The sequence below is a fragment of the Bidens hawaiensis genome, unplaced genomic scaffold (genome assembly GCF_021521415.1).
Source record: "Bidens hawaiensis isolate Kalapana, Puna unplaced genomic scaffold, B.hawaiensis_p1.1 tig00012479_1, whole genome shotgun sequence".
NCBI lineage: Eukaryota > Viridiplantae > Streptophyta > Magnoliopsida > Asterales > Asteraceae > Bidens > Bidens hawaiensis.
Genome location: NW_027492022.1, coordinates 468,574 through 488,702, shown reverse-complemented (window position 1 = coordinate 488,702; position 20,129 = coordinate 468,574). Strand labels below are relative to the sequence as shown.

At 36.6% G+C, this 20,129-nt stretch overlaps 1 protein-coding gene and 2 pseudogenes across 1 annotated transcript; all 3 read right to left on the bottom strand.

Annotated features, from left to right (window-relative positions):
• Positions 1-91: 91 nt before the first annotated feature.
• LOC143541260 (G-type lectin S-receptor-like serine/threonine-protein kinase At4g27290) lies at positions 92-6,157 on the bottom strand. Its single transcript, XM_077034138.1, has 6 exons — positions 4,715-6,157; positions 4,496-4,633; positions 993-1,126; positions 709-919; positions 405-642; positions 92-302 (listed from the first exon to the last, which is right to left on the bottom strand). Exons 1-6 carry the CDS (start codon positions 5,517-5,519, stop codon positions 107-109), a joined length of 1,722 nt encoding a protein of 573 aa, XP_076890253.1. The 5' UTR covers positions 5,520-6,157; the 3' UTR covers positions 92-106.
• A 3,272-nt stretch (positions 6,158-9,429) lies between these two features.
• LOC143541281 (indole-3-acetic acid-amido synthetase GH3.6 pseudogene) lies at positions 9,430-11,313 on the bottom strand (annotated as a pseudogene).
• A 4,663-nt stretch (positions 11,314-15,976) lies between these two features.
• On the bottom strand, positions 15,977-16,531 carry LOC143541259 (calcium-binding protein KRP1 pseudogene; annotated as a pseudogene).
• Between the last annotated feature and the right edge of the window lie 3,598 nt (positions 16,532-20,129).

Here is a 20,129-nt window from a genome sequence, read left to right as displayed (position 1 = left end):
TAACTCGATCAAAGATTCGTCTGCAAATTCCAAAGTCTTTCCTTCTTTGTAAAGTCTCCAGCCTAAAGGGTCAATTAGTTGAGATAGATGGAGATTAAAAATATAATTAGTTGGCACTGAAAAAGTAATATACTGTATTAATTTTTCCTACATGTCCAGCAATGTTGTGATTATGATCTTGATAGAATAATTGTCTGCTTTTCTTTGCACTAACAATCTCCAACACTAAAACACCAAAGATGAACACATCTGACTTTGTTGAAAAGATCCCGTCTCCTGCATACTCTGGAGACATGTATCCACTGTATAACATTACAGGTTAAGTGATTAAACTTAGAACGAATATAATCTAATCAGAAATATTCACATGCATGCATAGAATTGTGTTTATAAAGAAATCTCACTATGTTCCGACCACCCTTTTGGTGTTTGTTTCAGTCTCATTTCCTCCAAAGCTTTTTGCAAGGCCAAAATCTGATATCTTAGGTTCCATCTCATGATCAAGCAAGATGTTGGCAGCTTTGAGGTCTCGATGGATGATTCGTAGGTGAGAATCTTGATGAAGATAAAGCAGACCTCGAGCAATTCCATTGATGATATGAAATCGTTGCGACCAATCGAGTATTTTTGTTATTGATCTTCCTATGAGTATTAAGTTATTAGCTTGTTTTCTTGAATCATGTTGTAGAATTGTCATTTTTAACTTACCAAAGAGATGCAAATCTAGGCTGCTGTTAGGCATGAACTCATAAATTAACAACTTTTCTGTCCCTTCGACGCAATACCCTAGAATTTTGACAAGATTTCGATGTTGAAGCTTTGAAATGAAGATAACTTCATTTCTAAACTCTTCAACTCCTTGTGCAGAGATCACAGAAAGTTGTTTCACTGCGATTTCTTGTCCATCCTCTAGGACACCCTTTAAGAATGTTCTTTTACGTTATTAGTAATCAAAGTAAATGCTAAATTTACGTTTGTAGATTGAACAATACCTTGTATACCGGTCCGAAACCACCCTCTCCAAGCTTGTTATTGGAAGAGAAATTGTCTGTTGCTACGATCAATGTGGACATGTTGTATAACGGGAGATCTAAGCCGTCTTTTTGGACAATTGAATCACTGCTCCCTATCAATGAAAGCTTAAGTATGTTCCGATCAAGTTGGACTTTTTTTTTTTCAGTTTGGAAAAAAGAATTAGGAGTACCTCAATCTAGCTTAAAGGGGAATATTAGTGTTATAGAATGGTAGTTACTATTAGCCGAGATATTTTTAGATATTTTATTTTCAATATTGTATTGTATCATGATCAATTGTTCATATATGAAGAAACGTGGATCTACTCACTGGTAGCAAATCTACTTTCCTCGGGTTTGATTATACTATTTCACCGATGGTTCCTCTGGATCTGTATTCTTCCACCTACAAAATGAACAGCGCCGTTACTTACCCCTCAGAAAGGGACAGAGGGGTCCTCTTTGGGGTAACCCTCCGGCGTGAGAATCAGTATATTTGTGGAGAAGATAATAATCTGTGTAAGGGAATCTCAAGAGTATTGCTTAATAGCTCAATACCCTCTGATTGTGAGATTGTGTTTGTATGTAACTGACTGTGAGTGAATGTGATTCAATATGATTGAATGTGATATCACTGCTTGTAACTGTCAATGATTGAGTATGAATATGTCATCAAAATGGAGTTGATGCTGTATTTATAGTGCTAGGGTTTTCACTGATTGGGCTCAACCTCGTTGGCCTCCTCCAATCGCACTGCGCCACGTGTCCTCTGGGACACCTGGCGCTTTCTCGTTGGTTGTAATCACGTGGCAACACATGTGTCATGCTGAGTTGTCGACCTTTCATTTGGCAGCTGTCAACATCAGCATATTCTTACTCCTTAAAAAGATGCCTTCTGGAAGGTTGTCTGACGTGCACAATCAAGGTTGCCCTAATCCTGATTTGGATAAGGACGAGGTTGATTATGCGCACGTGTGATATGCGCCCATCCTGAGGATGCGCGAGGTCTTCTCTTTATTCTCACGCGCAGATATTTCATGCGCAGATGTGATATGCACCAGCATGTGATATGCGCCGCGCGCTGATGCGCTGCGCGCATATGCGATGCGCGAGCATATGTGTGCTTGGGCAGATGTGATATGCACGAGCATGTGATATGCGCCGCGCGCTGATGCGCCGCGCGCATATGTGATGCGCGAGCATATGTGTGCCTGGGCATATGATGCCTGAGCATGTTTTGTATGCGCCATGCGCATAGGTTTTGGCTTTGTGCCTTCATAATGTCTTTATCTTGTGGGCTGACCCGCCTTGCTCGGTGTTGAGGCGGGTACATACCTCTTCAAGCCCCCCCATTCTAATGTGTGTCTTATCTCGCGCGAGCGCGGTAAGATAGATATTAGACTCACTGAATTGTTCTTTTAAAGGGGTTTTGTCGTTTTCTTGGTTGCTTCCATCGTTGCGCGAAGTTCTATCCATTTGGTTGAAAACGAAGGGTCCAAACACGTGGTTAGTTGGTGGTGACGTGCGCCGTAAACGTGTCAGACGTTTCGTGTGCTCGAGGTGCTACAGTTGCCTTTCATGTCCCCTCACACAGCTGTCTTGAACACGTGTCGCGCTCGCATTGGTTAGCACCTGCGAGTGGGGGCGCGTCTCTGTTCCGTGGCAGGTCGGTTACATTTTTATGTCCCCTCAACAGTGTTAGGGACAAGTGGCGCGCCCTCGTTGGCTTACACCTGCGAGTGGGGGCGCGTGAAATCCCATCAGTTACCACTTTTCTCTCTCCTGGGCCTATAAAAGGAGGCCCTTAGGAAATTTTTTATCTTCATCTTCATTGTTGATAATTTTCGAGTTTCTGCCTTTCACATTCTGATTTGAGTGTATTCATCTTTTCGATTTTTCGATTATCTGCTGCTGCAGTTGTATGTCTGATAGTTCAGACTCGTCTAGCCCCTCAATCACCTCTGTTGCCTCTCGAAGACGCCGTGTGAAGTCTGTGGTGATGTCGACATTGAAGCAAAAGGGGAAGGGGAAGAGGGTTGTTGAGACCACATCGGAGGAAGTAGGGAGGACCAAGGCCACCAAAAGGTGGAATGAAATCCTCTGCAAATTGAAGCAGGCCGATCTCGACAACCTCATCGCCTCTCAGGGCTTTCCCACCCTGTTTGGCTGCATGTTGCCTAGGTCAGGGCAAACGGCGGCGGACCCGCCTGCCGGCTATATATCCCTATATAGCCACTTTTTCACCTACTGCAACCTTCGTCTCCCGATAACAAGGTTTGTGGGTGCACTGCTGAAGTTCTATGGGATTCATATATCCCAAGTCCATCCGTTTGGACTCGTGCGCGTGACTCACTTTGAGTTCATGTGCAAATCCCAGCGCGAGGTCTTCTCTTTATTCTCACGCGCAGATATTTCATGCGCAGATGTGATATGCACGAGCATGTGATATGCGCCGCGCGCTGATGCGCTGCGCGCATATGCGATGCGCGAGCATATGTCTGCCTGGGCAGATGTGATATGCACGAGCATGTGATATGCGCCGCGCGCTGATGCGCCGCGCGCATACGTGATGCGCGAGCATATGTGTGCCTGGGCATATGATGCCTGAGCATGTTTTGTATGCGCCATGCGCATAGGTTTTGGCTTTGTGCCTTCATAATGTCTTTATCTTGTGGGCTGACCCGCCTTGCTCGGTGTTGAGGCGGGTACATACCTCTTCAATATATATATAGCTCATACTTATCTGGTAACCGGTTATTTAACAACAAAGAACGAAACATGCCAGAATTAACATCAACCTTGTTCGAGATAAGGTACACCTTGTATATTCAGGTTTCCCATATTTTGGCCGGTTACAAATATACCGACATATATACAAAGGGATTTCCAAGACAACTGTCTAACCACTACTAGAAAATTGAGTAATTGTAATCAAACTTTTGCTACCGAAAAAAGGGTAGCAAATTAATTTAGTGACTGATTTAGCAAATTTGCTACCGAAAATGACATAATTTATTTTTTGTGGCTAAGTGGTTAGAGATAGCAAGATTTGCACCCACAGCAGTGGTTGCAAAATTTGCGACTGTTGGTTGGTCGCAAATGTAACAGCGGTCGCAAAATGGTTGCAACAGAGCAATTGCGAGTTTGCGACCTTTATTTTTCCCATCGCATTTTCGGTTGCAAAACGGTCGCAACAGGGCGTATTACCCGACATATCACATATGTCTTACATATTATATATTCCATATTGTATTTTAATTGATTTGTATCATGTTCATATCTAGCCAATAGGTAAGTCTCTTATAACGTGAACCATTGCATTGTTTCCATTTTCCAACAGCCACAATGGTTCCAAAAAATCCTACATATTGTAATATATTTGTCTACGGAATTGTATCCGAATCAAATTCATATATCTAATAGAAGTCAGAACTGTTGTTCCTGATACAACTATTTATTGCAACACATATATGGGAAATTACCTTGTGGCGTAACCACCTTCTTTTTCTTTTTCACGATGATCATCACACATACTCCCAACAGAATGACTAATCCAAGACAAACAGGGATGATAATGGCCCAGGGTTTCTTTTTGTTTTTTGAACTCCTTTGGTCTTTCTCTGCGAATATCACAAAATCGGGCTAGAATCATCTACATTACAAATCACATATTAATTAGACTAACAAAAAGAAACGTTTACCTAACTCAGTAGCGTTCATTCGGATGTATATATCTTGCCCGCGATTCGGAAGTGTTCTCATATCTATCAGTTCATTGTACCATACCAAACAACCAGTACCTTGCTTGATGTCCAAAGTTGCATAAGCAGTACAGTTACACTCACTTGTGCATTTCACCTTGCATTGCTCCAAACTCATATTTCTATCAAACCATGATTGTCCAGTATCTGGAATTTTAACAAATGAGTACTTCCGAAACCCTTCCCCAACACCACAATCCAACGGCGTTTCCCTTTGGCAACCGCTCGTCCAATCTGCCATATTCCATTGCTCGGGATTTTTAGGCATGAACCCTCTTAGACACCCACAGTTAGGGGACTGTCCAATGTCGCAAATCCCATAAACCCCACACAGAGCATATCTTTCACAACTATCCGTTGTGACTGACGAATACATAAACCATCCTTGCGTTCGGTTGATCCAATTCCATTGTCCCATGAATCCGTTTGGTTGCAACGTCAACCTGGTAAAAACCGATTGATTAAGCAACATGTATACAGCTGAAATCTCCATTTCATCCATGTAAAACGAGCGTCTATAAACTGGATTCTGCCTGTAGTTCGTGTTGCCACTATATGCGAAACCATTACAAGAACCTAGTCTATATTGAATCACATCTCCATTCTTTTGAAATATTTGTGGGAGACCACTAAAATTCATATAAATCGTAAACGAACCCGGAGATGGATCATCATCACTCTTCCATGATGTATAATTTGTCACTACACCCCTCTTCAAGTTTCTCCCAAACTTCATATCAGGCATCAAATTGTTTCCAGGATGATCAAAACTCTGCCAAATGTAATTTTCCGGTCCATCTTCGCTATAGACCACAATAAAATTTGAATTATCCAACAACCGAGCAACCACATTTCCAGCCTCTCTTGATGCATCAGACGACCAAATGGCTCGGTTGGTTGTGGAGTCACGGAGCACCAATAATCCTCCAGGATTAAGAGTTAGCTCACCAGATTTGTTATTACTAATCGGAGTTTCTCTATTGGCAACCCAAACAACGGTATCTGTTGCAAACTGATACCATATGCCTAAATATCGGTTTTGGGAGGTATTGCTCGGGCTAAAGAACCCGAGCTCGAAGGTTTTTTGGGCTGAAACAATGGTTTCACCATCTCTAATGGTTTGATTAATGGATATGATATCTGATGCTATGGTACAAATGAGTAATGTGTGAAAGCAAAACAAAAGTATGACAGTATGACTAGTTCCTCCATTGACAGTATGATGATTAATTTTGATAACTTCAATTTATCAGGAAATATAGTTAGTTATGTTGACTGGCCGGTCCAAGTTGATTGATTCGAATTGAGCATTTGCTGTTCGAACTTTTAATCTTCTGGAACAATGATTGATTGCAGATATTTAATAAGTTTCTAGAATTGTATATGTAGCATTTAATGCAGTAGCAACAATAATTGAATTCAAGACTTTGTTTTATTGAATGGCCAACTAAGTAACGCCGGTCGCCGGGTACCCCGTACGCGGGCCCCATTGGCTAAAGGTAGCCCGAGCCGGCCACTAGTCCGGACGGACGGAGCCCCTAGCTGTCCACCTGTTGAGGGATTCACCGGATAAAACCCGACCCCACGCCCGCCAAACGGCACGACAGCGAGGAGCCGGTAAAACCGGGTGAGATCAGGACTCGAACCCTGGCAAGCCAGGGTCATCCCTCATATCTCCCATATAAGTTGGTGGTAGTGAGGTTTGATCCCCCTACCTCTCACTTGTAAAGTGGGTGCTCTACCATTGGATTCAAGACTTATATGTATGTTTCAATTATTAGTATTGTTTGATTAGTTAGGATATAATGGCGGTGTTCATCTTTTGACTATAATTAAATAGGGCTCGACTATGATTACAGATATTTGTAATGTTAACAGGCTAATAAAAAAGAATTGAAGAGTTATATACAGTTTTAAACAAAGACAGGTTTCTATAATATAAAGTTACATATTAAATTATAATCTATTTTTTCTTCTTCTACCCTTTTGTGATAACAAAGAAAACTGAGCCCCGTAAGTTTTTTATTATTACTAGGAAACTTGTTTTGTACTTTTGGGAGAACGTTGGCAACTTTCCTCTTTAAAACATAGATTTTAAAAACATTTAAAATACATGTTTCAATATAACGACAATCTTTGAGATTGGCTTTTGGTTTCTATTAATTGATCAAGATGAATAGAAATTGATTAGTGATTGTTGAATTGGTTTGATAGAATATGATGAGAAGATAGAAAGTGAGATGATCGATGGTATAAATATGTGAAGAAGAACAAGGTGCATAGAGGTTCCAGGAAGGGGAGGCAGCTTGCGACGTGGTTTCGCGTATTCAAGTTTCGACGAAAGACTTATTTTATTTATTTATTTTAATGTAAGTTTGTTATTTGTCAATAATTAAGGTTGGAGGCAACTTGCGATGTTTAGGTTTAGAAATTTTGTTATTATCAAACAATAAGGAAATATAGAAAATACATTTTTTCATATACATTATGTACTTATTTGAATCATTTCATGTGTTACACGGGCTTTAAAGCTAGTATTTTTAATATATAATAATAATAATAATAATAATAATAATAATAAATGTTTAGGTTTAGAAATTTTGGATTGTAATTTAAAAAGTTTTGGAAGTTTATGTTTAATAAACTTAATGGGGAGGGATCAGGAGCAAACAAAATATAACATGGGAATGCTATGAAGTAAATAGAAAGCATGTGCGATGGCAATTTCATAAGTAGCTACTACTTAAAAACTGGGTAATTGTGACCAAAACATGATTAATTTGGCAACCGTTCAGATTCAGATTCAGATTCAGATTCAGTCGCGAAGAGGTCTAGAAAAAGGGTAAGAGTAATCAGTTAAAACTAAATTTATGTATCTTGGTCACAAAATGATTGTAGATTTTTCCATCGTCAACGTTCGGTTGCAAATTAGTTGAAAAAAAAGGTTAAAATTAAAATGAGATTTAAGAATAATCTACATTATTGGATAAGACGTTATTTAATTGTTATTTAGATGAGTTATTAGTAAATTTAAATAATAATTTAATTTAGTGATTAAGAAATTAATTGTATTTCTTAGCTTAATTATTCAAAATTGCCACGGGGTATCGACCGATTGGATTTGCAACCAATTTTGCAATAGCAAAACAAGCTTAGAAAAATTATTGGTTTCTTTAACAACGTTGAAGATGCACTTGCATGTTTAATCTACACAGAGAGAAACTGAAAACATAGCTAACAGAATACAACTACTGAAAGAGAATATGATATCGGTTATGATTTTAAAAATCAACCGGTATAACATGAAGGATATTCTCAAATCGAAGATTGAGGGAATATGATTCTAAAAAAAGTTAGTCAATCCGAATATTGATTACCTAGATATTGAGTTGAATGTTCAATCGATGATTAGAGAAGACTTGGAAACCATAGAAGCAGAGAACGACAGAAAGGGAAATTGATAAGGAATTGTTTTAACCTTAAATAGGATCCAAAAACTAAATGGATATGGATTCAAGCCAGCTTATGAAACCCGACAGAATAGATCGTAAAAAGAATTGCTTTGCGCGGGATTTTATCAATGAGAAGCAACCACAACCTACCACGTGTATAGGAAAATTATCTTTTATTGGGAGAGGGGGGATATAGGTACGTCTCATAGTTTTTCTTTTAGTAACTTTTCATATTGTACCTTATATATGATTAACTTTTAGTTTCATTCCCTTAAAGTATTAGTAAAATGTAATAAAACCCTTATGGTTTAGTTTGAATTTTAATAAATCATATACTTTAACTATAAGTTTATTTAACTTATGTTTTGGTCTAAATGTTGCAAGTTAACACGCGGCAACACGCGCGTGCTTTAACGTTTCTATATCTATTTTTTGGTTGGTTTAACGACCACCTCACGAAGCGTTTAGTTATTCATTTTTATGATTTTCCATGTAAACATGTGTTGGTATCCTTTATGACATAGATAGACGTGTCAGTGTTATCGGGACTGGTATTGATGTTCGTTCTAATGGTTTTCGATGGATTTAAACTTTGTCGCAATGTGCAGGTATCTTTATTAGTATGTTTCTAATTTGAATTGTTTTTTTGTAACTTTTCTAATGTTTAAAAATAAAATAGGTTTTCTAGAACTTGTATTAGTATATATCAATTAAAACGATGTAATTATAGTTTTTATACTTGGTATTTTGTTCAATATGTTTTATATGATTTAATTTTAAATTATTATAAAGTTATCTGGTATTTAAAATGGTTCAATTGGTCTAACGGTGTGACCATTGAACTTCTCGGACGTTTAGTCGATAAATGATCTGTTTTTCAAAACATTGTTCTTTATCTATTTATCTATGTTAATTATGCTGATTAAAGTAACCATGTTTGATCATTCGACATGATTATTAAACAACAGATATAAAAGTTATCATATTTTCAATGTTTTATAGTTAAAATAATTTTGGAGTAAGCAGAATGTTGTGGATTAGGCACGATTCTTGCTAGATTGTAGATAAAATGTCAACTTGAGTTTTATTAACCTTCAAACTACTTTTAAATCAAATCCTTTGATCCAACAACAAACCGAAAAAGTAACATGACATATAACAAATTATATGTGTTATTCATTTTTCAAACTAACACTAATTTCACTAATTAGCGTAGTCTCCCCCGGGAATCCATCTCGGGCATTTCGGGCTAAACTAACTCGATACCACCCTCGAGTTCAACAACTCGATAATCAGTGCAAGCTTCACGCACCTTGGTGTCTTGTACTGGTTGATTGATGCACCTAAACTGATTGAATAGTCCATTAGTTTATCAAAAGTCTCATTTTCCACAATCTTGATATCTAACGGGCCGATTGATTTGTCAGAAGTGCGCCCTTGTCTATAAACACTGTTAAGTGATTCTTCGATCGCAAGACAACAGTCCTCAAAAACCAATGGTGGGATTTGTGTGGTTTCATTAAGGCCAAGCTCCCAGAAGATGACATAATGGCCCGGGATGGTTGTGGTATCAGCATAGCTCGTGTATTCTTTCAATGCCACATCATATGGCATCAAGTGGTTGGCTGCGATTTCAACTGCTTTCTGTAACTCAACTTCGTCGGTCTTATCCGTATCAATACTCAATGCCACGTTCATTCTACAAATAAAATTAAACTGAGGGGATTTGTTCTTGAATCCCGCTACGCGCAAGATATCTCCAACTCTGTACCTGTAAAGTCCTGTATTTTCACATGATCGTTTCATCAAAACAAATGGTGTGCATACAATACAAACAAATTATTAGTAGGGAAAACAATACTAACCAGCATAGGTAGTGATCACAAGCTCGTATTCATGGCCGAGTTTAAGATCAGAAAGATCAAGTAGTTCCATATGTTGACTCTCGGTGACGCCGCCATTGCCATTGTTGCGAATAACAGGTAGGAATTCAAAATAAGCCATGTTCGGAATAAGGGTGTAGGATACTTCACTAGGTTTAGACAGTGAGTCTAGATTGATGCCAAAATAGCATTCGGATGAAGCATATATCTTGCTCACAAGTGGGATGCCATTCCCATAATAGTTAAGAGTGGGTACGTACTGTGACATGGTTCCCGTAACAATAACATCAATGTACTTGGTGTTAGGCCATAGCCTCGCGATGATCCCCTGCCATGAATTCTTGGAACATTCCAACTCAATAAAGTCCGCTAATTCCGGGTCAGGTTTCAACACCCTCATCACAGCTTCTCTAACACTAGGATCAGTAATCACGGGATTCAAGGTTCCGGTTCGGATATCATGACACAAAATTGTCCAGTTGTTCTCCAAGAACCGGATAGCCCGGAGAAACCCAGAAGCAAAAACCGACCCGACCCGAACAACATCTTTACTAAAACAAAGCCCACAAAGCATCTGGGAATACATGCTTTGATAAGAATCTGTGCACAGACATGCTTCGTTTGGGCTGGTGAAGTTTGTATAAGGGTTGTATGACCCTTGTTTATCAAAATGAGAGCTTTTTAAGAAATTAGTTAAAATGGGTCGGGCCACGGGGCCGCCTGGAGTCTTGAATTCGGATTTAGCGAACAAGAAATACATCCCTTTGCCTTTATCTAACCCAGGTACAAACTGGCTTATCACTGGAACTATAAGACTGACTAGAAATGACCTTCGTTTGAGGTCATCTTTGATGGCCGGCATTAGTTTTCGCTCACCTCCCGCTGTCCCAGAACTTGTTATGAACTCTGAGACGGGTCTAGATGACAGAATGGGCGATGTATCACCCTTGGCGATACGAGCAATATCTGCTTGGATATCTTCATAAGTGATGACCGGTATAAGTTTCTTAAATGTTTCGCGGTCAGTTTGACCAGAAAGACTGTGACGTTTGAGGTATTCAACATTGGCGTTTTGTGTGAGGATTTCAGAGAGGACTCGTTGTTGGACTTGATCAGGGTTAGAAGTGACATCTTCAATGAATTGAAGATAATTCTTGTTTCTCTTGGTGAGATTGTTATCATCATCAAGCTGGAAATTAGGATGTTTAAAAAATGGTGTTGGATGATAGTCGGAGAAAAAGATTAAGTATTACATATATTTTGGAAATGGAAGGAGATAGGGGCTATATATACACAAGGATAAGAATGAAGTACAAAAGACTAGGTTTTTTTTAATAGAAATATTAATTATCTTACATACATGAAACTTTTTTTTATATAGAAATACCATAATTACTTTTATAAAATAACAATACTTCTTTTTTTAAAAAGAAAACTTTAATTAATTTCTTTCAAACAATAGATAATTACGTGTTCTTTTATAAAGTAGATTATTAATTATGTGCTTTTATGCATTTTAAATATAAAAAAAACAATCCATGAAACATGATGGTAGTTTCTACCATATATATATGAAACAAAATTACATTAATAAATGAATCTTTTGTGTAAAGAAACAATTTTTACATTAAGAATAATACCCCATTTAATAAAATTCAGTCAAAGATTCAACTTTTCCCTTTATAAAAGTTCAACTTTTATAATGTATTTGAAGTTATATTTGAAGTTAAATTCAAAAAGTTCAACTTTTCACTTTATAGAAAAAGAAACTCGCTATAGCTATCTATTAAAATAAAAAAAAAATAACACCGACACATGTTGTTTTGTGGTTAAACTTCACAATTTTTTCCCTAAAAAAATCTTAATTGACCTTAATATATGTTATAGATCAATAATTATTCATTTTTCTTTTACACTCTATTTATAATATATCTATACATATTTATAAAAATAAATATTTATATATTATTTTACTATATATTCCAAAATACTTGATGAAATTCAAAAATCAACAACAAACTATGTTAGTTAAAGATTGAAAAAAATATAATTACAAAAGTTATCATTAACATATTATACTATGTATATTGTTGAATATTGTAAAGAAAAATAAAACTCGAATATGCTTCATTTTACCAAACAATTTTTTTAATCATTAAATTATAAATATATGTTTAAAAGTCGATTCATTTTTTAAAATCATTCCATTTATTATTGTTGTTGTTGTATATTGTCATATAAATATAAATTTATAAATTATAATTATATGCTTTAAATCTATCCGTTTATTTTTTTTGGTCAATTTAGTAAACTATATATATATATATATATATATATATATATATATATGTTAAAATGTAAGGATGGTATATATATACTAGTCATTTTCATGTATAACAAAGTTTATCATATTTAATTTTTGGTTTTTTTATTAAGGGATTGTTTTTGGTTTTTTGTGAAGCTTAAAATTGATTTTTACAAGTCAAAAGTTAGTAAATAAATTGTTTGGTACAAATTAACTATATTTGGCCATTTGGGTCAAAATTTGTTACGAGTCAAAAATGGAAAATCTGAGTATTTTTAAAAGTTTGAGAATGCAATTAGATTTATCGTCAAATTTGTTATGGGTTCAAAGAGATAACTTGAAAATGTCAAACAGATGAAAGTTAGAACTTTAAACATGATTCGGATTTCGAATTTATTTTCAATGATATTTTTTGAAATAATCACAAGGTTTGGGAAATTTGGAAATAAAAGAAGGGGATGAAAGAAGCATTTATATTTTTTTAGTTTTTTTAGGTGGTGGGGGGGCGGGCAACTTTCTATTTTGTGTTTAAGCCACCGCATTCTTCAATTTATAGATCATCATTCCCTTACTATGCTAGACTATGTTGTCTTAACCAGGTTTGCTGACCGTCGTTTGAGTCAATCAAAAACCTAATTAAACTAAATAGTTAGAGCAAGTAGGGTATCGTATCACAAAGAGTATGTGATCAATGCAATTCGTGTACAGATTTAATATTATGAAGTAACTAGTGTTTAGTGCCGATCACACAGGCAATTTAAGTGAATTTAGAGAACTAAGCAACGGACAAGTAAACGAGTATTAAGCAGTTAGCAAAGCAAATCACACCCGGGAATTCAAGTAAGCAACCTACAGTTATCTCATGCAACCTAACAGATAAATTATTAACGATTAACTAAAAACTAATCAATCAGACAAAACCTTAGACATCAACAATCACTTTACACATGGCACTGGTTATCAAACAGTCCTTGCCAGTGTGACTCAGTTAAGGGTAATTATGTGTTTTATCGTATTCAATCTAACCAAACAGTTATATGATTAATTATCTAGCAACTGGTAACATATCGTTCAGACCAACGTAAACCTAAACCGACCGAACACACAGAAATACCAAACATCAATAATCATATATCAATCATCAATAATTATACACAAGTGTTCTTAATCACATGAGAAAAACAGTAAAGATTACAAACTATACATCCCAGGTATGATTCGGAGAAGACTAGCCGAACATCGTCATCGATAGATCTTCAATTATGATGAAGGCCATTATGATTGATCAAGAGATAATTGGTAGCCCTGGAATTCACCCAAAATCGCCTAATAGTTGCTGTTGGTCGTCCCCCTTGATTAGGGTTCAGAAAATAGAAGATATAGGTCAAAATCCGTTTTTCACGTTTTTTAAGACCATCGCGCATCGAGATGGCCATAGACCCTACCCGTCACATACCGCGACCTAAGAAAACCTCATATTTGGATTCCTCTAGTCGAGAAACCCAAAATTCATATATTATAGGTCCAATAACTCATTTTCTAGCTCAGGATATGCTCGTTTTACTTCATGGTCGCATTTTGTCAACCAATCTTGTTCAGTTTTAGCATCGGCTTATGATTTCTCATCCATGCTCTTCCCGAATCCTTGTAACACTTTCCAAGACATCAAATCATGCTTCGGTCTTCCCGATATATCATTCCATTCTCGTACAGGTCTCCCATTTAGCATCTTTAACGATCAATTACCTGAAATACAAAAGCACGTATGAAGTACCAAAGTTCTAACAATATACTCAATAAAACTACATAATTAATACACTAATATATATACAAAATACCCGACCATCAAGGTCCACGATGGCTTGGCTTGAGTGTTCCCCTATACCGCCGGTTACCACTTGACTGTCGTTGTGCTGCTCGGGATACGAATTAACAACCTCACAAGAACTAGCTCAAATCATTTATTGTTAATATTCACCCAAATTGACATACGTGAGGATTGGACTTGAGTCTCCACTAGAGATCCCAAGTCTTCCTACCACTAGCCATATATGAAAGATATTTTTAACAATCTAAAAAAACTAGTTGATGTTATTACAAAATGGAAACTTTTATTTATCAAAAAAGTTATTTTAAATTGTGAAATGTACGAGTTCTTATGTAATAAGATTTTAGTTATTTTCCATAAACTTATCTTTTATTTGTAACTAGGAATTTACCCGGCACGTTACGTCGGGCAGGTCAGTAAAATCTAGATGGTAGTAAAACTCAAGCGTTGTCGGCCTCGAGCGTTGAGATGATAAGTCGACATGAATTCAGTCGGTTTCTTACGATACCAGAACTAAAACAAAAATGGCAGTTGGTCTGTTTTCGTCACGGTGGTACTGGAACTAAAACAAAAGGCACTGACTTCACGAGAATTTGGTCGGTTTCTTTCTCGTTCGTCAGGGTACCAAACTAAAACAAAAAATAAAAAAAGAAAATTGGCATGCATCCGGTCGGTTTTCGTTACGTTCGTTATGGTACGAGAACTAAAACAAAAAAAAAAAACAAATGACATCAAAACCCTAGAATTGTCAGTCTCGGACATTGATGCAGTGAGTTTACATGAATTCAGTATGTTTCCGTTACGTAAACAAAAATTGACGTTAAGTCGGTTTTCGTTACATACACTATGCTACCTATAGTAAAAAAGAAAATCAAAATGGTATGGACAAGTTTGGTGTCGCCACTTGGTTAGCGGCACCAAACTTCTCTTTTATATATATATATATATAATGAATACCAAAATTTTGTTCTTTCATAAAATGATCATTCTTTTTCTTTTTTTGGAAATTATATATATTAATATAAAATCTAAATATTCTAATAAAATAAAATAACCAGAACACATGTATAGATATGAGACGGAAGAATAGATATGAAACGCGATGGAATAGATTTATGGCCGACTGTTTAAGCATATACGTGTCTAGATGTGGTTGGTGTTATGGATTAGGGTACTGCAAAACACGCAAACACAAATAATACTGCAAGAGAAATAATAAACGAAGATGAACACACGAGATTTACGTGGTTCGGTCGACTGATCTATGTCGACGGGCTGCAACCAAGATGGGCTTTAATTAAAACAATGTACAAGGCTAAGAAAACTAATATGGGCTTTAATTAAAACAAAAGGCCCAACCCATTTGATCACCTAATATCTTGCTCCATATTTCTCTTGAACCGGGGCCCAAAAACAATCAAGTCTTCACATTAAACCTAACAATTGGTTCAAAAACGAAAGGATGTCAATTAAATTTATCGGATGTCAGTTCTAATATGTTAAATCCGACAGTTTAGAAAGTGTCTGGGTATTTTTTTTGTTTGAGTGGGTTAGTCAGTGAATGAGGTTGGTAGAAAGGGTAATTTTGGTCATTATCCCTTTTGTCATTGTCATTCTGATTGCAAAATTGACACCCAAACACATTTACGACTTCTTTGCGACCAAAATTGCAACTACAAATACTCTGGTAGTGATATCAAATTATCAATTATAGGATACATCAAAGACACGAGGTTCTAGCAATATCAAATTTTCAATCAGGGCTTCAATACTAAACTCCTTGTACAACTAAAATGGCAGAAAATATCAGATTTGGCATATTCAATAACTTTCAAAACAATAAAGTGATTAACAACTTTACAATTAGATTAATACTGGAAATGATCAAAATCCTGTTCCAAGGCTTCTTCTAACAAAAACTCAGACTGATCCATCAAATCAGGACTTAATCTAAACATAAGAACACAAAACTCCATCTGACTGAGTGCACCATCTCCATCATAATCACCTTCCTTCAACATGCTCAAAAGATCACCATCCGACAAGTCCTGAAGCCCCAAAAGTGATGCATTCTTCTTCAGACTATCAAAAGTGATCACACCTTTATCGCGATCCATCAGCAACTGAAACCCGTTACACAGTTCTTGGATCAGACCATCGCCGCCTAGTTTATCCGCCATTACGGGTAACAAATCCTGGAATTGAGATTGGTTTTTTGTTTCCATTGATTAGTATTGGTTTGAAAGAATGTGATGAGAAGATATAAAGTGAGATGATTGTATAAATATATGAAGAAGATTAAGGTGTATAGAGGTTCCAGGAAGGGGCAGAAAGCCATCGGATGACAGCATATTCCCGTATTCAACTTTCGACGACGGACTTGTTATATTTATTTTTTTTAATGTAAGTTTGTCGTTTGGCATTAAGGTTGGAGGCAGCTTGCATGTTGGTCCCCCGTGATAACATCTTGGATCCTTCAAATTTATATACTTATAATATCGGGAGTGTTGTGCACCATGAGTTTGTACCACATGCTTCTACGTTTGTACACAATTTAGTAGTCTGTTTTTTTTTTGCCAGGTGTCCTGACTATTTCTGTTTTGTTTACATGTTTCAATGACGAGTGTTTCTTGTAGACAGACACATATAAGTCTCTGACACCCTTTTGGTACCACCGCACTGCTTCTCTCTTTGGCTTCTTTCTCTTGTTACCACCGCTCGCCTCACCACCTCCGTCCACCACCGCTCGCCTCACATCTGGTACCTTCATTTTCAATCCCTTCGATTCCATTTCCGGTTAACCTACTGCTGCCGGGTTGTATTTGGAAACCCTAGGCGGCGGTGGTGTTTTCCGCCGGGTGTACGAGGCCAACCTACTGCTGTCGGGTTCTACTTGGAAACCCTAGGTGGCGGTGGTGGTCCGGTGATGTTTTACAGCGGCTGTAGTGGTCTGGTGGCCTCTTACCGTCTGTCTCAAGCTGTCGTCCGTTGCTGCATTTCGTAACGTGGTGTGTGCAGTGTTATATCGGATGGTGGTTGCTGGTGATTTCATAACCGTAGGGGCGGTGTGTGGTGGCATGTTCTTACCTTAATTTGGCTTATTTTCCTTCTTTTTCATCAATTACGGTTACCACATTCATCATCAATCCCGATTCAGGTATGTATTTTTTTTTTTTTTTAGTTTTTCTCCATCAATTGTGTAACCAATTGCTTTGGTTAGGATTTCAGTAACAAAAATTTTAAGACCAGTTTAGTCTGCTGGCTTTTGTTGATGTTGATGCTGATATTATCAATCAAAGTGGGAACTAGATGAGTTGTACAATACATGTCACAATCCACTTTAGTCTGCTGGCTTTTGTTCAATTACACTTTGATTTCACCGAATATTACTGATTTCGCTATCTTTGGCATTTGGAGTTCATTTAGCATGCTGTTGCACATGTGGAAGGAGTCTTATGGAACGGAAATGCTTCAACTGAGCATTCTACCGAAGACAAGGTATGAAGTGATTTTAGTTACGTGATATTTACTATTGACTTGGTGTCTTTTATGACTATAGTAGTTTGATACTTTGATGAGTGATAGCTAATAGGAAACACACTGTCTTATGGATTTCTTATATAGTTGCTCTTATATGTATGTGTGTTAGCAATATAATTGTGAAGACTATTGATTTGGTTCAGAAAGGCTTCAGGTTTCAAGTTTATGTTAGTCGTTGCCATTTTTATATTCTAAATTTAGTTGCGGGTCAGAAAGGCTTTAGCTTATTATGGGTTTGGGTCAGAAAGTCTAGAAAAATTTCATGAAAGGATATGAGTCTGCAATTTTAGGAACAATAAAACACAGTTGGTTTTGAATCTTGATGTTATTTTCCACTCTACTTTGTTTGGTGGAGTTATGAAATTAGTTTCAATTTAATGTTAATGAATGTGCAGTTGTAGTTACCTTTTTCTTTAAAATGTTTTGGCTTGATCTTGATAATAATAGATTTATGTCTGCTCTGTTTTGGTTAAAGGTTACGAGTATTGTATTTATTTGTGGAATATTGTATGTGTTGGTCAGCGGTTGGCAGGTCACTATTTTGTGTTTTAGTTAATTCATTTGTTACGTTGTTTGGTAGGTTTACATGATGTTTGCTACTATATTGTTGTGTATGGTTGCTGGTTTGGTTTGACAGATTTTTTTTTCTCATTTTGTTCTACTTTAATCAAGTAGAAAATAAGAGTTAGTGATTTGTCCTCAAATTAGTATTCATGTAGAATTAATTATGAAGTGCATACAGGAACAAACCAAATTGTTGCTCAGGTAGATATCTTTCCAAGTAGTCAATTTGTGTCAGTGGTGTGGTGTTTTCGTCACATTTAGTGTGTCATTCAAATTACTTCTTCATGGATACTTGATTCCTTCATGTGATTAGCTCATAGGTTGTTTTGTCATTGTTGGGCTATGTTTTCGTTAATGATTTATCTCATTTTGTGGTTGTGCCGGTCTTCAGATACTGTGTATGTTGTATGCTGTTGGTTTTATCATATAGTGATTCACACGAAGATCGTCAGGTCTCTCCCACCTACACCAGACCCTAAATCCAAGAGGCCAATGCAAGAAACACTAAGTACTAAACTTTTTTAAAAAACAAAACTGCTACAATGCGTAGGTCAAATATGTTCTCAAGGACATTATGGTCAAATCTGATATGAAGCGCAGTTTGGTCAAAATGCAGTTTCAAAAAGTAGTTGTAAATTGGTAACAAAAGATTACTTAAACATACAACCATTGATACCAATTGCAACTTAATTTTTAACCATGCCGTTGGACAAAAATTCATTTTGGTCAAATCTGAGTCGCAATTTCGTCTGGCTTTCCTAAAACTGAAAGTTTGACCGATACACCCTTGATGTCATATAATTTGTTTGCCTTTGTTTGTAGGCGTCAATCAGCTGTCAGTTCTTAACTTTTAATATACCTCACAAGGCTTTTAATATCTAGGAGAAAAGAAGCAAAAGATGCAATAGAACATGGTTACATAAGCTTTTATTGGGAAATCGACATAAGACATCTAACATCACAATGCTGCATTTTTTTGTATTGTAAACCCAAAAATACCCAACTATATGATATAAGGCAACTTGGGTTTCAAAATGTCCTATGTATTATTGTAGCCCATACTAGCATGTGCAACTCAAATGTATGTCAACTAGACATGTATATCTATGCAAACATATATTACCAGAACAATATGAACACCCAATCCGTCGACCAACACACATCCGGTGAGCACCCAATTACGCCGCATCGCGACGGGTGAGCCCACTAGTTACTATCAAATAATGAAAAATGAACAAAAAGCCCAAGGTAAAGAATTATTAATAGTTATTTTATTTATAATGTTTAATTTTAAGTCTTTATGTTTAGGTTTATAAAATCTGAATATAAAATTTCATTAGTTGTTTTTGAAGGTTTATGTTGATTTAACTTAATAACAAATAAATATAGCTACATAATGGTTTATCGTCCTAATGAACAAAAAACAAGTCGGGTTTACTTGGATGGCGTTGTTTTGAGTGTTTGATAGAACTTACTTTAATCAGTGACAAATCAAAAAATTTTTAGTCGGTGCTCAGTTATATACAAATATACTAGTTGGGTGCATGTACGATGTGGCAGTGTGTGCGTGCAAACGCTATATCAAACACATAACCAATGTCAACAGGCTATAAACCTTAAGAACGATAAGCGAGATTAAAATCTACATTGTTGATTGTTCTATCTCCTCTTCAATGGAGCACCACTCCTTTTTATATAACTGTTATAGCAGATCCACCAAGAAAGGGAGGAGAATCAATTACATACATTAGGGTTGATAGCTAAGGAAAAAATGTGTTTGGGG